The sequence below is a fragment of the Mytilus edulis genome, chromosome 8, assembly GCF_963676685.1.
Source record: "Mytilus edulis chromosome 8, xbMytEdul2.2, whole genome shotgun sequence".
NCBI lineage: Eukaryota > Metazoa > Mollusca > Bivalvia > Mytilida > Mytilidae > Mytilus > Mytilus edulis.
In genome coordinates, this window is record NC_092351.1 from 24,428,730 (window position 1) to 24,446,603 (window position 17,874).

General features: G+C 32.0%; 1 protein-coding gene across 1 annotated transcript; it reads left to right on the forward strand.

Moving 5' to 3' along the window:
• The first annotated feature begins 96 nt into the window (after nt 1–96).
• On the forward strand, nt 97–16,967 carry LOC139485147 (uncharacterized). Its single transcript, XM_071269367.1, has 14 exons — nt 97–141; nt 1,075–1,232; nt 3,610–3,654; nt 4,123–4,226; nt 5,572–5,697; nt 6,274–6,348; nt 6,784–6,901; nt 7,364–7,630; nt 10,012–10,044; nt 13,114–13,208; nt 14,581–14,709; nt 15,267–15,341; nt 15,743–15,881; nt 16,586–16,967. The coding sequence occupies exons 2-14, from the start codon at nt 1,098–1,100 to the stop codon at nt 16,850–16,852; spliced, it is 1,608 nt and encodes a 535-aa protein (XP_071125468.1). The 5' UTR covers nt 97–141; nt 1,075–1,097; the 3' UTR covers nt 16,853–16,967.
• Nucleotides 16,968–17,874: the final 907 nt, after the last annotated feature.

Sequence of the window (17,874 nt, forward strand, 5' to 3'; positions counted from 1 at the left end):
AGTTAGGTGTATGTTTCATTTTCTGTAATCAGGATATGCGTCACTTAATACAAAATGCACTACTGAACACTATTGTTTGAGAGTCTTAATTTTACTATTTATGAAAAACTTAACAAGGACAATAGATCAATAATCAAATAAGTAAGTCATGTTGTGTTTATTTATATTAGAATACCATAACATTTTGATTTTTTTGCTATAAAAGATAAAATAATGAATTGATATCATATTAAATGAATGGACGAAGCAATCAGTCAAAAAAAATTACATTACAATGAAACATTTCCATATTGGAGTCGACTGTTATCATTTATTGCATTCATATTAACTTTCAAGTGTAAATGCTAGTAATATACATATGAAATATGATATCGACTTCATTGAACAGCCATGTTCGAAAACGGAATATCTAATAAAAGGTTATTTTATCAACATAAGACATCAATGGTGTTCTCCGATGCAAAAGCTTGTACAATGCCCTAGATATTTTCACTGTGAGAACACGTACAAGTTGCACTATGTAAATATGCAATTTCCCATAGGAACTCATTTTACGGCTAAATCTGCCACTCTAACCAAAATTATATCCTATGGAAAACTGGTAAGATGTACTGTTTTTTTTTTATACATACGCAAAAAAAAAAGGGCTGTGCGGCATATTTTTAACATTTACTTCCCCGAACTTCTAAGAGTTTAAAAATAATACTAAATTCTGCGCTACCCCTCCCTTCACTTTATGTTTTTCTAAGAATTCAATTCCACCATCTATGATGTGCATTTATACTGGTAACATTCCCCTATGAGATGAAGCATAGAGATCATATCTGGGAACTGGTAAGTAAACAAAACAAAATATATATGAATCATATATATCTCCCAAAAAGAGGAGTGGTTAGTGAAACGGGTGTATTTACAAAGTGCGACCTATAGTATCGAATTATGCTAGAACTAGCTCGACACTTTGGTGAAATAGGAACAAAATTAAAAACATGATGAACACTCAAAATCTTACAACATTTAAAAACAATTCTGCAACGCATCAACCATATACATAATAATTTTGTTATTATGCAGCATCTGTTAAAACAGAGGTAAGAATGCAACATAAATGGAGAAAACGTGTCCTGTTTGGTTTTGGAGTTGCAGTGGTTTGTTTAATGATAATTCTGGAAAGTTTTCATCCATCATTAACAAACATACAGTACAGAAAATACCAAGATAATCTTAAAGAAGTGAGTTGCAATTTTTTCAAGAATCATACGTCATTGCAAACTGAAATTATCGCTCAGTACCAAAAAGGAGTATTAAAAAAAAGAAGAAGTGGTATGATTGCCAATGAGACAACCCTGCAGAAGAAACCAAATTACACAAAAATTAACAACTATAGGTCACCGTACGGCCATCAATAATTAGCAAAACCCAAACCACAAAGTCAGCTATAAAAGACCCCGAAATGACAAATATAAAACAATTCAAACGCGAACACTAACGGCCTAATTTATGTACAAAAAAAAAAATGAACGAAGAACAAATATGTAACAAATATTTATTAAAGTACATTTGGCCTGTTGATGTAACCATGGAAGTATTCATTTTGTATTGACACTTTCAGTTTACTTCCTTGATAGAACGTTGTAAATAGTCATTAATAAATCATCGTCCAACATGTGCAAAGACAAATAAGATAATCTCATTTTGAATCAACTACATGTATGCCTGAGTATTAACAGCAAACAACTATGAAATTGGTCGAGAAAAACACATTATGACCTTATTTTCTGTCGTGTATATAATGAAACTAAGTATCTCGAAAATTGAAAAATCTATCTATAAAATGAAATATAACTTCGGAAAATTTTGAAAATTTCATTAATTTTTAAATTGCAGATATAAACTGTACAAACCATTTCAAATTAAATCATTCTCGTTTCATGTACCACCCTTATGAATGAAAATGAAATATCAATGTTTTTTTCCCCGAATAACCCGTAAATATTATCTGTGTTTACCAAAAAAAGGTCAATGTTTGAAATAAAATGATGTGATTAAAAAAATAAATAAATGGATAAACCTTTAAAAATTAATTTTGTCATCAAAATAGAAAGAGATCTTGACAAACCACAAGTATAGCATGGCGACAATGAACATTTAAATGGCATGGCAACAAATCTGAAGACTTACTTTGTTTTGGATACAAATGTAATCAAACTTCACAAAGTCTGTGCAATCAACAATACATTACCGGCTCATCTGCATATTCTACCAAGGTATTGTCTGTTTACTTGGATTGACAAAGAAATTGTCCCTAGTGACAGAGAGTTTACAAAAATTCGATTTACTTTCGCAGTGGTATACAACGTGTTTAAATTCTTTAGACCTCATAAGAACATCTAGAAAATTTTAAATCTCGGCCATTCTTTGAAAAAAATGTTTCAAAAACTTGGAAGTTTCAAAACTGAAATTGAACTTGAAGAAACTACAGATTAAGTTTTCTCCGCCTCATTGTTACACAATTACCTCGAATGTCACAGCAGCGGTCATCTCAGTAAGTGAATCTATGACGGACGGGACGATTTCACTTTTGAAATTGTAAATGTTCCTTATCTTTGCAGCAATATACCAACCCCACCCGTTCATTTCTAAACTTATAAGGTATTCAAGATCATAAAGCTGCTACACAGACCTTCCTGATAGACTAGTCATACAAAGTCATGTAGGTGTCTAAGCAAATAAGATAATGAGCCAGGGGTTTGTCAAATTTTTCTCCAAAAATTTCATGGGTAAGCACCTATGCCTTTTAGATAAATATTCAGTTTCTACTTCACAAATAGGACAAGATTGTTATTAGTTATAAGTGCTGAAGTTGTGTTTTTTAATATAAGTTTTATAGTGTTCATATTGTTTGACATTGTGTTTTTTTATTCTTTTGGTCGTATGCCTTTTGGTATGACTCGGTAATTATACAATCCGCTATCGGGTATTTGACTTTGGGTGTGCCAGGTTCAGATGGCTTCTTGAGTAAGATTCGGATGTAAGAGGGTTATACAGTGTTTTTTTCATTTTGATTAAACTTCTATTAATATTTTATTATCAACTACAAACATATTTAATCTGCTTCCTTGTCAAATAATAATGAAAATGATTTAGAAAGCGCCCTATCTTAATAATGAAAATTACTCTAAGGCGCTCTACATGCAGTAAAGTGATCATTAACACAGATCAACGAGAAATACATAAAACATATCGAAACATAAAATAAAAAGATTTATTAAAAAATACGTGAATAGAAAATAATATAAAATGAAATGTCAATTCACCATCACCTACACATTAGTTTGTTGCGTCTCTGTCAAATTTACTATTTGTCAGACACGTATCATCTTCTTTGCCGGTACTTTAAATGAATTAATATGTTTTGTAACTAATCCTTCAGAACAACCAAACAGATAATTTCATATTAGATGATCAGTTTAATAGTGATGTCTTGTAACGTGTTAGCGATTTTGGCATCTGTAAGATACATGCTTTCTGTTTTTCAGAAACTTTGATTAACTAATTGGGTTTGGATAATCAGCACTAAAATGCATTCACCATTTTGTTTATTTACAGGGTCTATTGTTTAAACCAGTCAATGACACCAACTGTATATACACAGTGAGTACGGAAATGTTAGTACTACGACGAGAGTGGTTTTTAACGACCTTCACTTCTCACGAGGGTCTTGCATGTCGGTTGTTAAAAAATACTCGTGTTCCCAGACTTCAGGTGGAATCAACTATACGCTTGGTTGGGACATGAAGTCAAAGTCAAATTCAACTGTTGCGAAGAAACTTCTGAAATTATTAGAAATGCATTTTTCATTGACACATGATCGGTTAAATTGTTGAAAAATTCAAACCCAAATTGCCGTATCATTTTTGCGATGACGACCTTTGAACATCTCTGAACCAAATATAGTCGTTACATTTGTCATCGAAACGTGATCGGTTAAATTAAATATTTTAGATTAGATCATATATAGTTTAATAATTCAAACCCAATTTTCATAAAAATTTCGTGATGACGACCCCTTGAGTATCTCACGGTCATACTTTAATTTAGATTCTTTTCTGTTGTTTACAGTTAGATGGAAGGATAGATCGTGATCTTGAAGGAAATTTTGTAATACCACAAGATGATATTTTGAAGCTGTTACCTTATCATATAGCCGAATGTTTATTCAGAAGGTATATATTGTAACACATGGAGAGAGTTTTGCTAAACTGATTTTTTCCTTAGTAGTCCAAAGATAAATAATTAGATCTAAATTATTGTTTCGCTATATGGCACACGACGTGTTAAAACATACTGATTTGCTCACATGCAATTCAGAATATGTTTGACCAAAGTTCATCAAATAGCAATAATAAGAAATTATAACGTATATCCTTTTCACCTTAAAGACCATTAAAAAATAAATTTACTATGAAGAGGAAGCTGAAATTTATGTATTGTAATAATATGAAAGTTTATGTCAAGAAGGATACACGGATATAACTGATAGATTACTGTTAAAGTCTAGAATTGATTTCCCCCATTCCTTCCTGACATAACTATGCAATTATATATCATAAACAGTCCAAACAGGTTCCTCCTTCGAGGATAGGGTGACAATATTTCATTAAATGTATCAGAACCAAGTGACGCAAACTATCGGATATATGCAGCTACATTTGGTTTCTACACGGTTCAGGAAATTGCTACAAAAGTTATAAGAAGTACGAAAGATACCAGAAGGACATTCAAATTCATAGATGGAAAATAAACTGACAACGCCATGGCTAAAAAAGAAAAAGACAGACAGACAAATATAGTACACGAGACACAAAATAGAAATCTAAAGACTAGGCAAAACGAACCCACACAAACATCGGGGTGATCTCAGGGTTAACAGATTGTGTAGTGGCTAACAATCTCATGGTATCTCATACCAATTTGCAGATTCATTTAATCGATAACAATTGGAAATCAGCCTGTGTTTAACATGTTGATTGTTATAATGTATATTTTACCGATATATTGTAGAAGATCACAATAAACTCATCATATATACCAGGATTGAAATTTAGTATCAGAAAGATTTGTTCCTAATTTGAATATATTAATAATAGAAAATCTATCAATAAAAATAAAATCATAAAGAAAATCATAAAAGCACAATTTATGTTCCCTTTTAATGTTTGATAAGAAATAAAAGGGAACATAGAGGATCATCCCAAACGGACTGCAATAATCTTTATGTTTTATTCATATACCATGAGAAACACTGGGCAAACATTTGAACATTATGCTATTGATATATAATTATGTACCAATATTAAGTTTACAATATACTCGGTTTGTTAACCGTAGGCGGTTTGCTTCCAATGTTTGGAATGGCTGGAGTTTATGGTTAAACGAGGAGAGGTTTATAGGAACACGTGTCTTTCACGTATTACTATTTTTTTAACCATCAGCTGATTCTTATATGATATTTCTTTTTTTATTATTTATTTCGGTTTTTATAAATTCAATTTTTCTAAATATTCATAGATATACTACAACTCTACAGACTTATTGTGCCAAGCGTAGCCATCATGGTCAATTGGAACATAGTTGGAACTTTTGTATCGATGGCTGTTATAAACCAAACAGTTATACAAAAGTTATTGCATTCAGGTAATAATACCATTATGCACAAGTTTCTAGAAGCATTCTTTAGGTTTCCACAAATATTAGTAATATAAGTTTTAGTTCGCTGCTGATAAAATTTTGTTGAAAAGTTTAGTGATTTATTTCATCAATTAAGTAAAATCGAGGAAAATAGTACTATTATTACATTGTAGTTTTTCATTTGGAATCTCATCAAACATAAATTTTCGTTTGAATTGTTTTATATTTGTTATTTCGGGACCTTTTATAGCTTACTATGCGGTTTGGACCAAGTAAAAGATTTTTTACAAAATGAGAAAAGTGACAATTGGTCACATGTCTTCGCCATTCTTGTACCTACCCTAAATCCAGACGCCCTCTGTTTTAAGAGAAAAAAATCAGTAATTTTAAAAATATATACTTATATATATCTCATTAAAGGATTTCAGTACTTCCGTATGTTAATGTAAAAATGTATCTTACAGACTGAAGTTCAAAAATTAATGAAAGCAAATATAGACACACACAATGTCAAAGAAAAAATGAATGATACATCACTTATCTATTTAATGTATGGTTGTATGGACATAAATTCTATTTCAGCATCCGTGACGACTATCCTAATGCTTATGGTCTATCGGTTTTCTTTAATAGTACTGCATATCGATTTAGTCCTAGGTAAGTTTTGTAAATAAATATAGAATATATGAGCCTCGTTTTTGTCCTGTACCAAAGAGAATAAAAAAAATCTGATATAGAAAAGAAAACCTTTTTTTTTAGAAATCCACATGGTTTAAAATGTGAATTTGGATTATGTCTTAAGTGCAGCAGTAAAACATAAAAACTAAATTAGTATGGAAGTATAGTTACTGTGGTCTTCAGTAATATCATGAATCCTTCTGAATTCCAATTTGTTCTGTTGAATATACATACATGTACGTTAATATGGACAATTATCAGAACAAGCAATAAGAACTTTACTCGGTAATTGAGAATATAAATTATAGAACATTAGTGTTCATGTAGACTTGATATATTCATTATCGACATTTATTGTCAAATAGTGACATTGTAAAAAACATTCGTATTCGTCTTTTACTTACTCTATTTTAGAGATTCTATGAAGACGAAAAACGACGTTATGTTCAAATTGAAGTCACGGAACAAAAATGCTGACACAAGGCGACTTTGGACAATGGATGGTATCAAAGACTTTTTAAAGAGTACAAATGTTAGTAGTTTAACTTCTAGTAACTTTAAATATCTATGATGTAGACACGATTTGATTTCTTTTTGTATTTCTAATTACATGTATATTCATTCAACTTGTTTGGTGCTTAATACGAGGAAGAAGTTCACAAATTTCATTCGGTGGCTAGCACTACAAATATATGAAATAAATTAGTTCATGTAATATTGCTTTTTGAAAAAGATTAAATTAATTTTCAAATAATTGACAAATCATAAAATACAAACGAATTTAAATAAAGGATAATGCGGGATATCTGTATATTGGCCAGCAACCAAACAAAACAGAACTTAAATGGCTATTTAGATCAATATAGCCGTTCAGCATCGACATAATTAACCAGTTAATACTGAAGTGTGTATAATGATTGTGATTTATGATTTAACTCAATATCATTGCAACATAGTCATATATAAAAATATTCCAACCTTTTTCTTTTTGAAGATGAAGCAACATATTCTCATCATTGATGCCGAACATTACACAGACTTAATTATCACCAAAATATTCAAGACTCGCATCGTAGATGAAATTCATCAAATATCTGTTCGCCTTACCAATGAAGATAATATAAAAGTTGATTATAAGCCGATACTGTGTAAATTAAGAAGGTTTTATGACCATGGTTTTCGAATTTTCTGGTTTGATTTAGACTACTCATGTGTTTCGAGAATAGATAGAAAAAGGACAAACTGTATGCAAATTGATATGGTAAGTAAATCATATAACTTATAGAATAATATTTAACACTTTTGACTTCTTAAAATCACTATAATAAGTTACATGTTCCAAATTAGCAACACAAATATAAATAAATTATTTCATCTTCCTATCAAATATTATATACATACGTGCGACAATATCTTGCTGAAATTGATAATTCTTTCACAATGAACCATAGTTTGTTTGACTTTCCATTGTAAAAGTGTGAGGGTATCTACACCACAGTTCCATATCGACACTATGATTGGGTTACCAGAAGATTGAAAATGGACATGTGGTATAGGTTAGATACCTCACACTTTTAGCTAAAAACTACAATGTAACACATTTTCTTTCCTGCAATATTTTCCAACCTTAAAACTATCGTGTTCAGTAGTTGTCTCATTGGCAAATACCCCATATTCTTTCTTTTTTCTTAAAATAAATACAACAATGCATTGTAAAACTGTATTATTTAAAAATGGAATTCCAAAATACAATTATTCCTTTGAATGAAAAAACACCAAGCATTGAATTAAACATAATCCACAAATACTGATATAATCACAAATATACTTTGTATTTAACTTCCACTATTAAAATTGAACACGCATCCAGTGAACAAACTTCCAACGTCTCCTCTATCACTATTTGATGGTTCAAGATTTTCTGTGCTGTCTTCATGATTTATTTTCTTTCAAATGCTTTGCTCGGTTGAAGGATATTTGAGATATCCTTTAACATCTCATTAAAAGCCCTTTTATTTTTTCAAACACTATCAACTGACCTATGGCCTATTTTGTTCATGATTTCTTGTTCTTGGATTCCTGCCTGGAACAATGTTGTGGCACACGTCCTTTTACCAGAGTGATTAGTAAAGTACCCCTCTCCTCCGGCTTCTGCACGCATAGTTTTCATAATATTAAATAATTTGTTGATGCCAACGGACTGTTCACCAAACTTTATATCTCCTTTATCTAGAGGTCTCCTGTAATAGGCTGTCCCATTCAGTTCACGTACAATATTCAAATACTGTTCATAAATGTTGAAAAGTACAGTATTTTGAAAATAGTGTTTTAAGTTTTTGGCATTGAGTTCCGTTGATTGAGTCCACCTGAAAAATGAAATATTGACATAAAAATCATACATTGAGCAAAACTTATTGAAATATAAAACAATTTTATGTGGCCTTGATTTGGTAAAATGTAATAGGCATACACACTACACAATAAACAGATATACCCCTGCTATTATTGTTTTCAATAAAAAAAAAAGCACCTATTGTAGCGCTGACTTCGACGAAGACACCTGCATTTTCTGAAAACTGTCAGTCAAGTGTTGATGACACACATACACAAATGAACGAATTGATAAACACAATAAAAGCACAATACTATAAAATTGTAAGTAAAAATGAACCTTACCATAGAACTTTTTGTTGGCTCTGACCTTGAATAAAATATAGCTTACCGTCTGATCATTTCCAAGGTTCGAACTGGTCCACGGACAGAATTCGATGCTCGTTCATAACTATGAAAAAGTTTACAAAGTTAATGTCACTGAACGAAAGGAACTTTTCTTCACATGATATCAGTTGTGAACTTTGACACATGTCATTTACCAAATAAAAGAGTGATTGACTATGTGTAGATACACCATAAGATGGACTAAATATCACTCGAAAGCAAAGTGTTCTCGTAGAATTTAGCCTCTCCTATGGTGTATCAACACATACCCAAAACTTTTTAATTTGGTAACTATAACTTAACATGATTTTACCCCTTAAGCTTATTTGTCGGAAATATAAATTTTACGTATTAGTATTGTTAATGCTTTTCATGTATTATTTGCTATGAATATATGACGTTCTTTTATACACATTGTGTACACTTTGTGAAGCAAATTTATTGCAAAAAGCATCCGAATATCAAACATATCATCGCCACACACCACCTTATATGCGTAACCATGGTAACAAACGTGTGTCTGTAATAAACATCTTCATGTACTGGTTTGAAATTTTAAAACCAAAACCATCCACACAGCTTAGTATGCGGTCTTGATTAGATGCCACAATCATCTTTATATTATCCTGATCATTTCAATACGCCCTCTGATGAACATTGGACATATCTCATTACGGGTTGATCGGAGCCAAGCCTTAAAGTAGACGAAAATTAACTGAAAAATATATTTTTAGACATCATTGCCAATTAAATTATTTTTATTGAAGAATAAAAATACTAATATGAAACCTGTTAAAGTTTGTGATATGGAGACGATCTGGCATTCGATCATACACGCTTTGAAAAATATGACCTTCAAATGATTCATTCGCTTCAATTGTGTCATTGTTTATATTTTCAGAACTGAATTGATTTATTTTGCAGATCCACAAAGATTGCAAAGATTCCTGGAAACTAGTAGGTTAATTTAATTTTATGCACATTGAAAATTCGCGGAAAAATCAAATTGTAATATCTCCTCATATTACATTTTGTAATATATTACAATGTTACATGTTGATATATCTTATCATGATACATTTTCTAATATCTAATCATGCTACATGTTATAAAACCCAACCAAAGAACAGAACACAGCAGAAGGCCACCAATGGGTCTTCAACACAGCGAAAAAATCCAACAACCGGAGGCGGGCTTCAATTCTTTTCCTTAACAAAATGTGTACTAGTTCAGTGAAAATGGACATCACACTAAAATCCGAAACATATAAATGAACTATAATAAAAAAAAAACCTACAGGCCTAAAAAGGCAAGAGGCTCCTGACATGGTCATGGCGCAAAAATGCGGCGGAGTTAAACATGTTTTGTGAGATATCAACCGCTCCCTATACCTCTAGAAAATGTAGAACAATTTCAAACTGATAGTTATCAAAGGTACCATGCGTATAATTAGTTATAATTTAGTACGCCAGACGCGCGTTTCGTCTACATAATACTCATCAGTGACGCTCATATCAAAATAGTTATAAAGCCAAACAGGTACATAGTTGAAGAGCATTGAGGATCCAAAATTCCAAAAAGTTGTGCCAAATACGGCTAAGGTAATCTATTCCTGGGATAAGAAAATCCTTAGTTTTACGATAAATTCAAAGTTTTGTATACAGGAAATTTATAAAAATGACCACATAATTGATATTCATGTCAACACCGAAGTGCTGACTACTAGGCTGGTGATACCCTCGGGGACGAAACGTCCACCAGCAGTGGCATCGACCCAGTGGTGTAAATAGTTATCAAAGGTACCAGGATTATAATTTAGTACGCCAGACGCGCGTTTCGTCTACATAAGACTCATCAGTGACGCTCATATCAAAATAGTTATAAAGCCAAACAGGTACAAAGTTGAAGAGCATTGAGGATCCAAAATTCCAAAAAGTTGTGCCAAATACGGCTAAGGTAATCTATTCCTGGGATAAGAAAATCCTTAGTTTTACGATAAATTCAAAGTTTTGTATACAGGAAATTTATACGTCAGACGCGCGTTTCGGCAACATAAGACTCATCAGTGACTCTTAGATCAAAATAGTTATACAGCCAAACAAGTACAAAGTTGAAGAGCATTGAAGACCCAAAATTTCAAAAAGTTATGCCAAATACGACTAAAGTAATTTATGCCTGGGATAAGAAAATCCGAAGTATTTCGAAAAATTCATAATTTTGTAAACAGGAAATTTATAAATAATGAACAAATAATTGATATTCATGTCAACACCGAAGTGCTGAATACTGGGCTTTTGATTCACTCGGGGAAAAAACGCTCACCAGCAGTGGCATCGAGCCAGTGGTGAAAATAGTTATCAAAGGTACCAGGCGTATAATAATATACGCCAGACGCGCGTTTCGGCTACATAAGACTCACCAGTGACTAACGCCGGTGTCATACATTGTCGTTAAGATTGGTGACCACGAAACGTACAGAGAAAATTGACAAAGTCGATATACGTTAGTTGCACGCCAGAGGAACGCTAAACAATCGTTAAACGCGCCTTGCATACATTTGAAGTACGTCGAAATGCAAAGGTATACGCTTGGTGAACGCTATACCTCCAGGAAATTTTTAAGCAGCATAAAACATTTCATCCAGCTCAAGCGTTTGTCTAGCGTATACCTGTACGCTACACGCACGTAACACATACGCTACAAGCGCGTTGAAAACGCTACATATAAGTTTGAGACACGTTTTCTATCTTATTTATTCTTATGTGACGTCATTTTTCATTTTTTGATGATCCGTTTTACAAATTCAAATGACGTCATTTATTCGTCATTTTTCAGTTTCAAATAGGACGTCACTTGGCGTAGAGGTTTAAACTTATTCGGATGTGTCTACTTTTGTGTTTCAAATGTCTGGTTATGTAAATGTATTTCAGTTGTTTCCTGTAATTAGTTAATACTTCATTTTTATCATGTACATCTTTTGAATATTCATTTTATAAAATTTACTGTTTGCAAAAGTATAAATTATTCTAAATTATAGGGATTTTCAGGTAACTAACAGAAAACCCTTGCCGTTTTTGGTACAACCTTTTTGATCTTTTGGTCCTCGATGCTGTTCAACTTTGTACTCGTTTCGGCTTTCAAACTTTTGTATCTGGGCGTCACACGTAGGTCTTGTGTGGACAAAATACACTTCTGGCGTATTAAAATTTTGAACTTGTTGCCTTTTGTTGGCTGTTGTTCGTGTGATTCTTTGTCAATTGTGTTCTCCAATTTATTTATATTGTAGTCCTGTGTTGTCATTTTGATGTTATATTTCACATGGCCATAAAAGTGCGAGGTTTGGCATGCCACAAAACCAGGTTCAACCCTCCATTTTATCCTTTAAAAATGCCCTGTACCAAGTCAGGAATATGGCCATTGTTATACTATAGTTCGTTTCTGTGTGTATTACATTATAACGTTGTGTCGTTTGTTTTCTCTTATTTTTGAGTGTAAATTCACATTGCGATAAGACGTGTCACGGTACTTATCTATCCCAAATTCATGTATTTGGTTTTGATGTTATATATATATGTTATATTTGTTATTCTCATGGGATTTTGTCTATGTGTGTTACATGTTAGTGTTATGTCGTTGTTCTCCTCTTATATTTAATGCGTTTCCCTCGGTTTTAGTTTGTTACCCCGATTTTGTTTTTTGTCCATAGATTTATGAGTTTTGAACAGCGGTATACTACTGTTGCCTTTATTTAGGGCACGTTGTATACGCTTCAAGATCGTTCGACTTTAACTCAAACGTATGCGGGTGTGTTTGTAAGTAAAATATAAAAACGGAAGGTGTGGTCTGATTGTAAATGAAACAGTTTTCCACAACAAACCAAATGGCACAAAATGTAAGAACAATTTTAAAACCCCATCAGATATCAAAGGTCCCGCAATGACAATTGTAAAACAATCCAAATTTAAAATACTGATATATTAAAAGTTTTTGTATTTTTAAGAATAAATAATGAACTGGTCTGTTTAGTTTAAGGTAGAACATAGCCATGTTTTGATTCCAGAAAATGATTTTCAACTGAAGAATATGAGAGCAGACGAAATCGAACAGTTTATGAGCTTACGGTAAATATAATATTGTGGATAAGAAATCACATATTTACATGTAAACACACTTAAAACGCAACAGCTAGAGGTTCAACAATTTTATTTATAAATATATATATACATATTATATATTGTTCGACCTTCAAAAGACAACGACTAATGAAATTAATAATCCTTACCAGGATTTAAAGTAAGGGGTGTAGCGACCACAATAGTTTCACAGGACCGAGCAACGATAATATTTATCGCAAATTGTTTGCCCTATCTATATTTAAAAAACCGTATGTTGCCTATTTTGGGAAGCACAACAGTTGTACCCCACGATTTAAATTGTCCCTGTTGTCTGATCATTGAAGTATAAGGTATCCTTAGATCTATGACTTATATTCCTTTTAGTTTAGGGAATTGATATTAGCTTGATATCTTGTTTTATAATTTGTCAAAATATAGCAAATTCATAGTCAGAATGGTTTGACCACTAGTGTTGTTTGGTGCACGAAAATATGGTCACCTTGGCTATATATAGTCCAATAATAAATACCTTGTTTGAGGGCGTCCGAGTGGTAGTACTGGATGTATAAGTACGCACCAACGAACGTTGTTAAATACTATGCCTCATATAAGGAGATTGCCATGATCTCAACAACCACTAGAGAGGTTCGTTTACGTAGGTAAGAAGTTGAATGTCGCACTATGGCCATATCTAGCATTTCTATTCAATGGTATAGTCTAAAATTCCAACCAATCATCAATGTCATCCCTCGTTTCAGCGATCTCTTATTCGCTCGATTGGTCTTGTTCTGGACATTTGAAAATTATATAATATATTTGTAACTTGATGTTAACCAACCATCAAATCATCAATTAATCAGTCAATCAAAGGATCTAGAGATTTGAATTAACAAATCAACTGTCCTTACAAATAGATACACAAGGATGATATATCGAAAAGTTAAAGGTAGACACAACCATGGCGCATGTCAAATCATGGTAAACTTTAATTGGTGAAGTTGAAATTGTCGATGTCGTACATGTATGTCCCTTTCCTTTTTTTTAGAATAAACACGTTTATCCATTTGCACGAAACATGCTTCTACTGGAACATTTCGACAACTTCTTTTTGTTTAAGGACACAAAACATTAACAAAATCTAGATTAACGCAGCATATTCGAAAATATTCATAAGCGAAGAAAACAATATATATTTAATCTTGCAAATATATTGTTTTGAGATATATAACGAGTATAAATAATGATTTAATCAAATGGATCAATTAGGGAGAAGTTCATCAATGTGTGCCCTATTTCATTTGAGTAAATTAAAATTTAGCACCGCATTGTTTTATTATAAAGAATGATATTATTATTCGCTACATTTTTCTATTTTCAGTTATCTCACGTCAATACAAATGCACTGCAAGGAAATTATTCGCTTAGGAAATATCAAAGATGGCGGTTGGGAAGTATGTAATGATATAAGATTTAGGCCAAGACATCCTTGTCTTGTATATTCATTTGGGTATGTTATATGCATATATCATTGTATATGATATTTTGTCTTCTTTGCTTTACGAACACATTGTTTGCTCTTTGAGTTTAAGATTTAAGTTTGCTTCGAAAATGCCAAAAATAAAAAAATGATTTTAAAATGTATACCTTCTAACCGCTTTTCTGGATTTCTGTAAATTGATAACACCAATTGTTAGATAATAAACTGGTACTGAGAAGACCACAAAGGAAATACTCAGTTAAGTCCAGTCGTTGAACTACATTTAGTAAAAAACAATTATGTCTCATAATGTAGAATCATCGATACTATTAAGAGTACTTTTATATATGTTTTGAGAGTTAAAGCATAATAAAAAAATGCATAAAACGTGACTTTCAATTGATGTATTGTAACCTGAACTCTAGATAATTATATATTCGAGATAATACTGACAAAACTATTCATTCCTTTAAGATGCATGTATTTATGCTTTGTTGTGTAAACTGGACAATTCCAGTCATTAAGACTAATGTTGAATTGATGGACAATGCAGCTATAATTGCTGAGTACATATATATTTTGTTTAGGATAAACTGGGACTGGGGATTTGATGAAGAAGTTGTGGAGACCTACGATTGCGAAGTACACTCTTTTGACCCAAGGTAATTGTTTTATAAAACTTTACACATAAAATAGATAAAAAGTGACAAACACATTAGTTTCATGCTTGCATCATATAAGTTGTTTAACGTGATTCTTTTATAAAACTTTGAGGGGGAAAATGAATATGAGATAAACGTAAAAATTCATATCAAATAAAACAAAACCCAACTGATAATGATATTCACCAGCGATGCATATATACTGATACCGAACAAGTTGATGAAACAATTAGAAATTTAAAAATTAAATCAAATAAAGAAGAGAAGAGAAAGTCTGATTTAAGCAAAAACAACATTATCAAAAGACTGGTTGCCTTCCTTCGATTTTTGTTGTATACCCGTTGTATATGTTGAAAGAGAGAGAAGCAGCGTTACGTTAACAACATTCAGTTTTATTTCAGTATGATATACTCGGGAAAAAGACCAAACATTCACTTTCACCGTATTGGCTTGATCAATAAAAGAAACTTCTATGATTTCAAACGAAAATGGAACATGACTACTCTTGATGATATCAGAACCACGCTTGGTCATGCGGCGGTATGTATCAAATTAATCCGAATATGCGTTCGTTCGATGTTCTTTTCAATAATGAAAAATATCTCAAACTAAATGAAGACAGCAAAATAGTATTGTATAAATCACTAGTATTATGATTTGTATTTGCATAAGAATTATATGTATACAATAGTAAAGATAAAATTGAGAATGGAAATGGGGAATGTGTCAATGAGACAACAACCCGACCAAATAAAAAACAACAGCAGAGGGTCACCAACAGGTCTTCAATGTAGCGAGAAATTCCTGCACCCGGAGGCGTCCTTCAGCTGGCCCCTAAACAAATATATACTAGTCCAGTGATAATGAACGCCATACTAATTTCCAAATTGTACACAAGAAACTAAAATTAAAATAATACAAGACTAACAAAGGCCAGAGGCTCCTGACTTGGGACAGGCGCAAAAATGCGGCGGGGTTAAACATGTTTGTGAGATCTCAACCCTCCCCCTATACCTCTAACCAATGTAGTAAAGTAAACGCATAACAATACGCACATTAAAATTCAGTTCAAGAGATTACTGTTTATTAAACTTGAAATTTAAGGAAAACTCAGTGAATGCAAACCATTAGTTACATTGTTGCTCATATGAACAATTTTCATGCTTCTAGCCACCCAGAACGACACAATATAACATTACCAGCGACATTCATATGTGTAATTATTTTTACGATTTTCGTTCCAGAGAAAAATAGATATATTGAAAATAGACATTGAATGGGATGAATGGATAGTTTTACCAAATGTCATCAAGACTGGTGTTCTGAAATATGTTACACAGATATTATTAGAACTCCATTCACCTGGAAATCTAGAACGAATGAAAACTGTTAGAAGTTTATACAATGAAGGATTTAGAATATTCTGGTACCATAGAAATCATTTTTGTCGTCGCAATAAGGCATACATTGAATACTCTATTTGTTTTGAAGTATGTTTTGTGAGGATATAAGTTGTAAAACCTTGTATTACTTGTTTAATTACACGATGAAGACAAAGTATTGTTACGTCTATGACAAATAAAGTAATACTATGTTTAAATTTGCACACTATAACAAGCTATAGAATCGAATTTTTAAATTTCTTTGGTATGCTTTATAGGAAAATGATCGAAAGCATACAGTCTACTACACTATTTTGTTTCTCTTTGGATCGCGAAGTTTGGTCTTGCATTGACATTTCAGCATACAATTTGAGCTTACTGAGCCTAATCCAAAGAATAATTGCATCTTTACATATGTAGATAAATAATTCCTGCAAGCTTAATTACAAAAATGACAAAACAAATTTTGTTTATCTAAATTATAAAATTAAGGAACAATTTTTATAATCTGTAATCAGAAAATTGTCGAGAGTTTTACAATTAAAATTAAATATCGGTATACATTAATGAGACACAATGTCAAACAATGTTGAGGTCAGCATAGAGTCTTTGATAGAAGACATTGACCCTAATGTATAAATAGAATATTAAACAGTGACTTTAAAAAATCTGCAATAAACATCAAATTATTTGAATGCCAAACCCATTAAGTTTGAATATATACATTCAACAGACTTCCTATTTTTAATCGTTATTGAAGGTACTCATAGGGACAGCACACATTGGTTCAAAGATCAAACATCTTTTCAATGACACCTCATTAAAGGAAGTGAAATACAAAAAAACAGGCAAAAAAATAAAAAATAAACACCTCCAGATGAAAGAATACTCGCATTTGCTGAAAGCAATCTTTAATCTGCTGATATATAATAATGATGTTTTACATTTTAGGCATGTAGATACTCATACATCTAAATAATCTCACAATGTTTAGGCATCTTCTAAATAGGATATGATTTGGTTTGGTCTTTCAACTGTTGTAATTCGACCGCCAATGTTGAGTACTATTTAGATAAATCGTGCGTCTGGTGTACAAATTTATAAGGCTTTTATTACAACCACTGGGTGGATGCGACTACTTATGGGCTTTT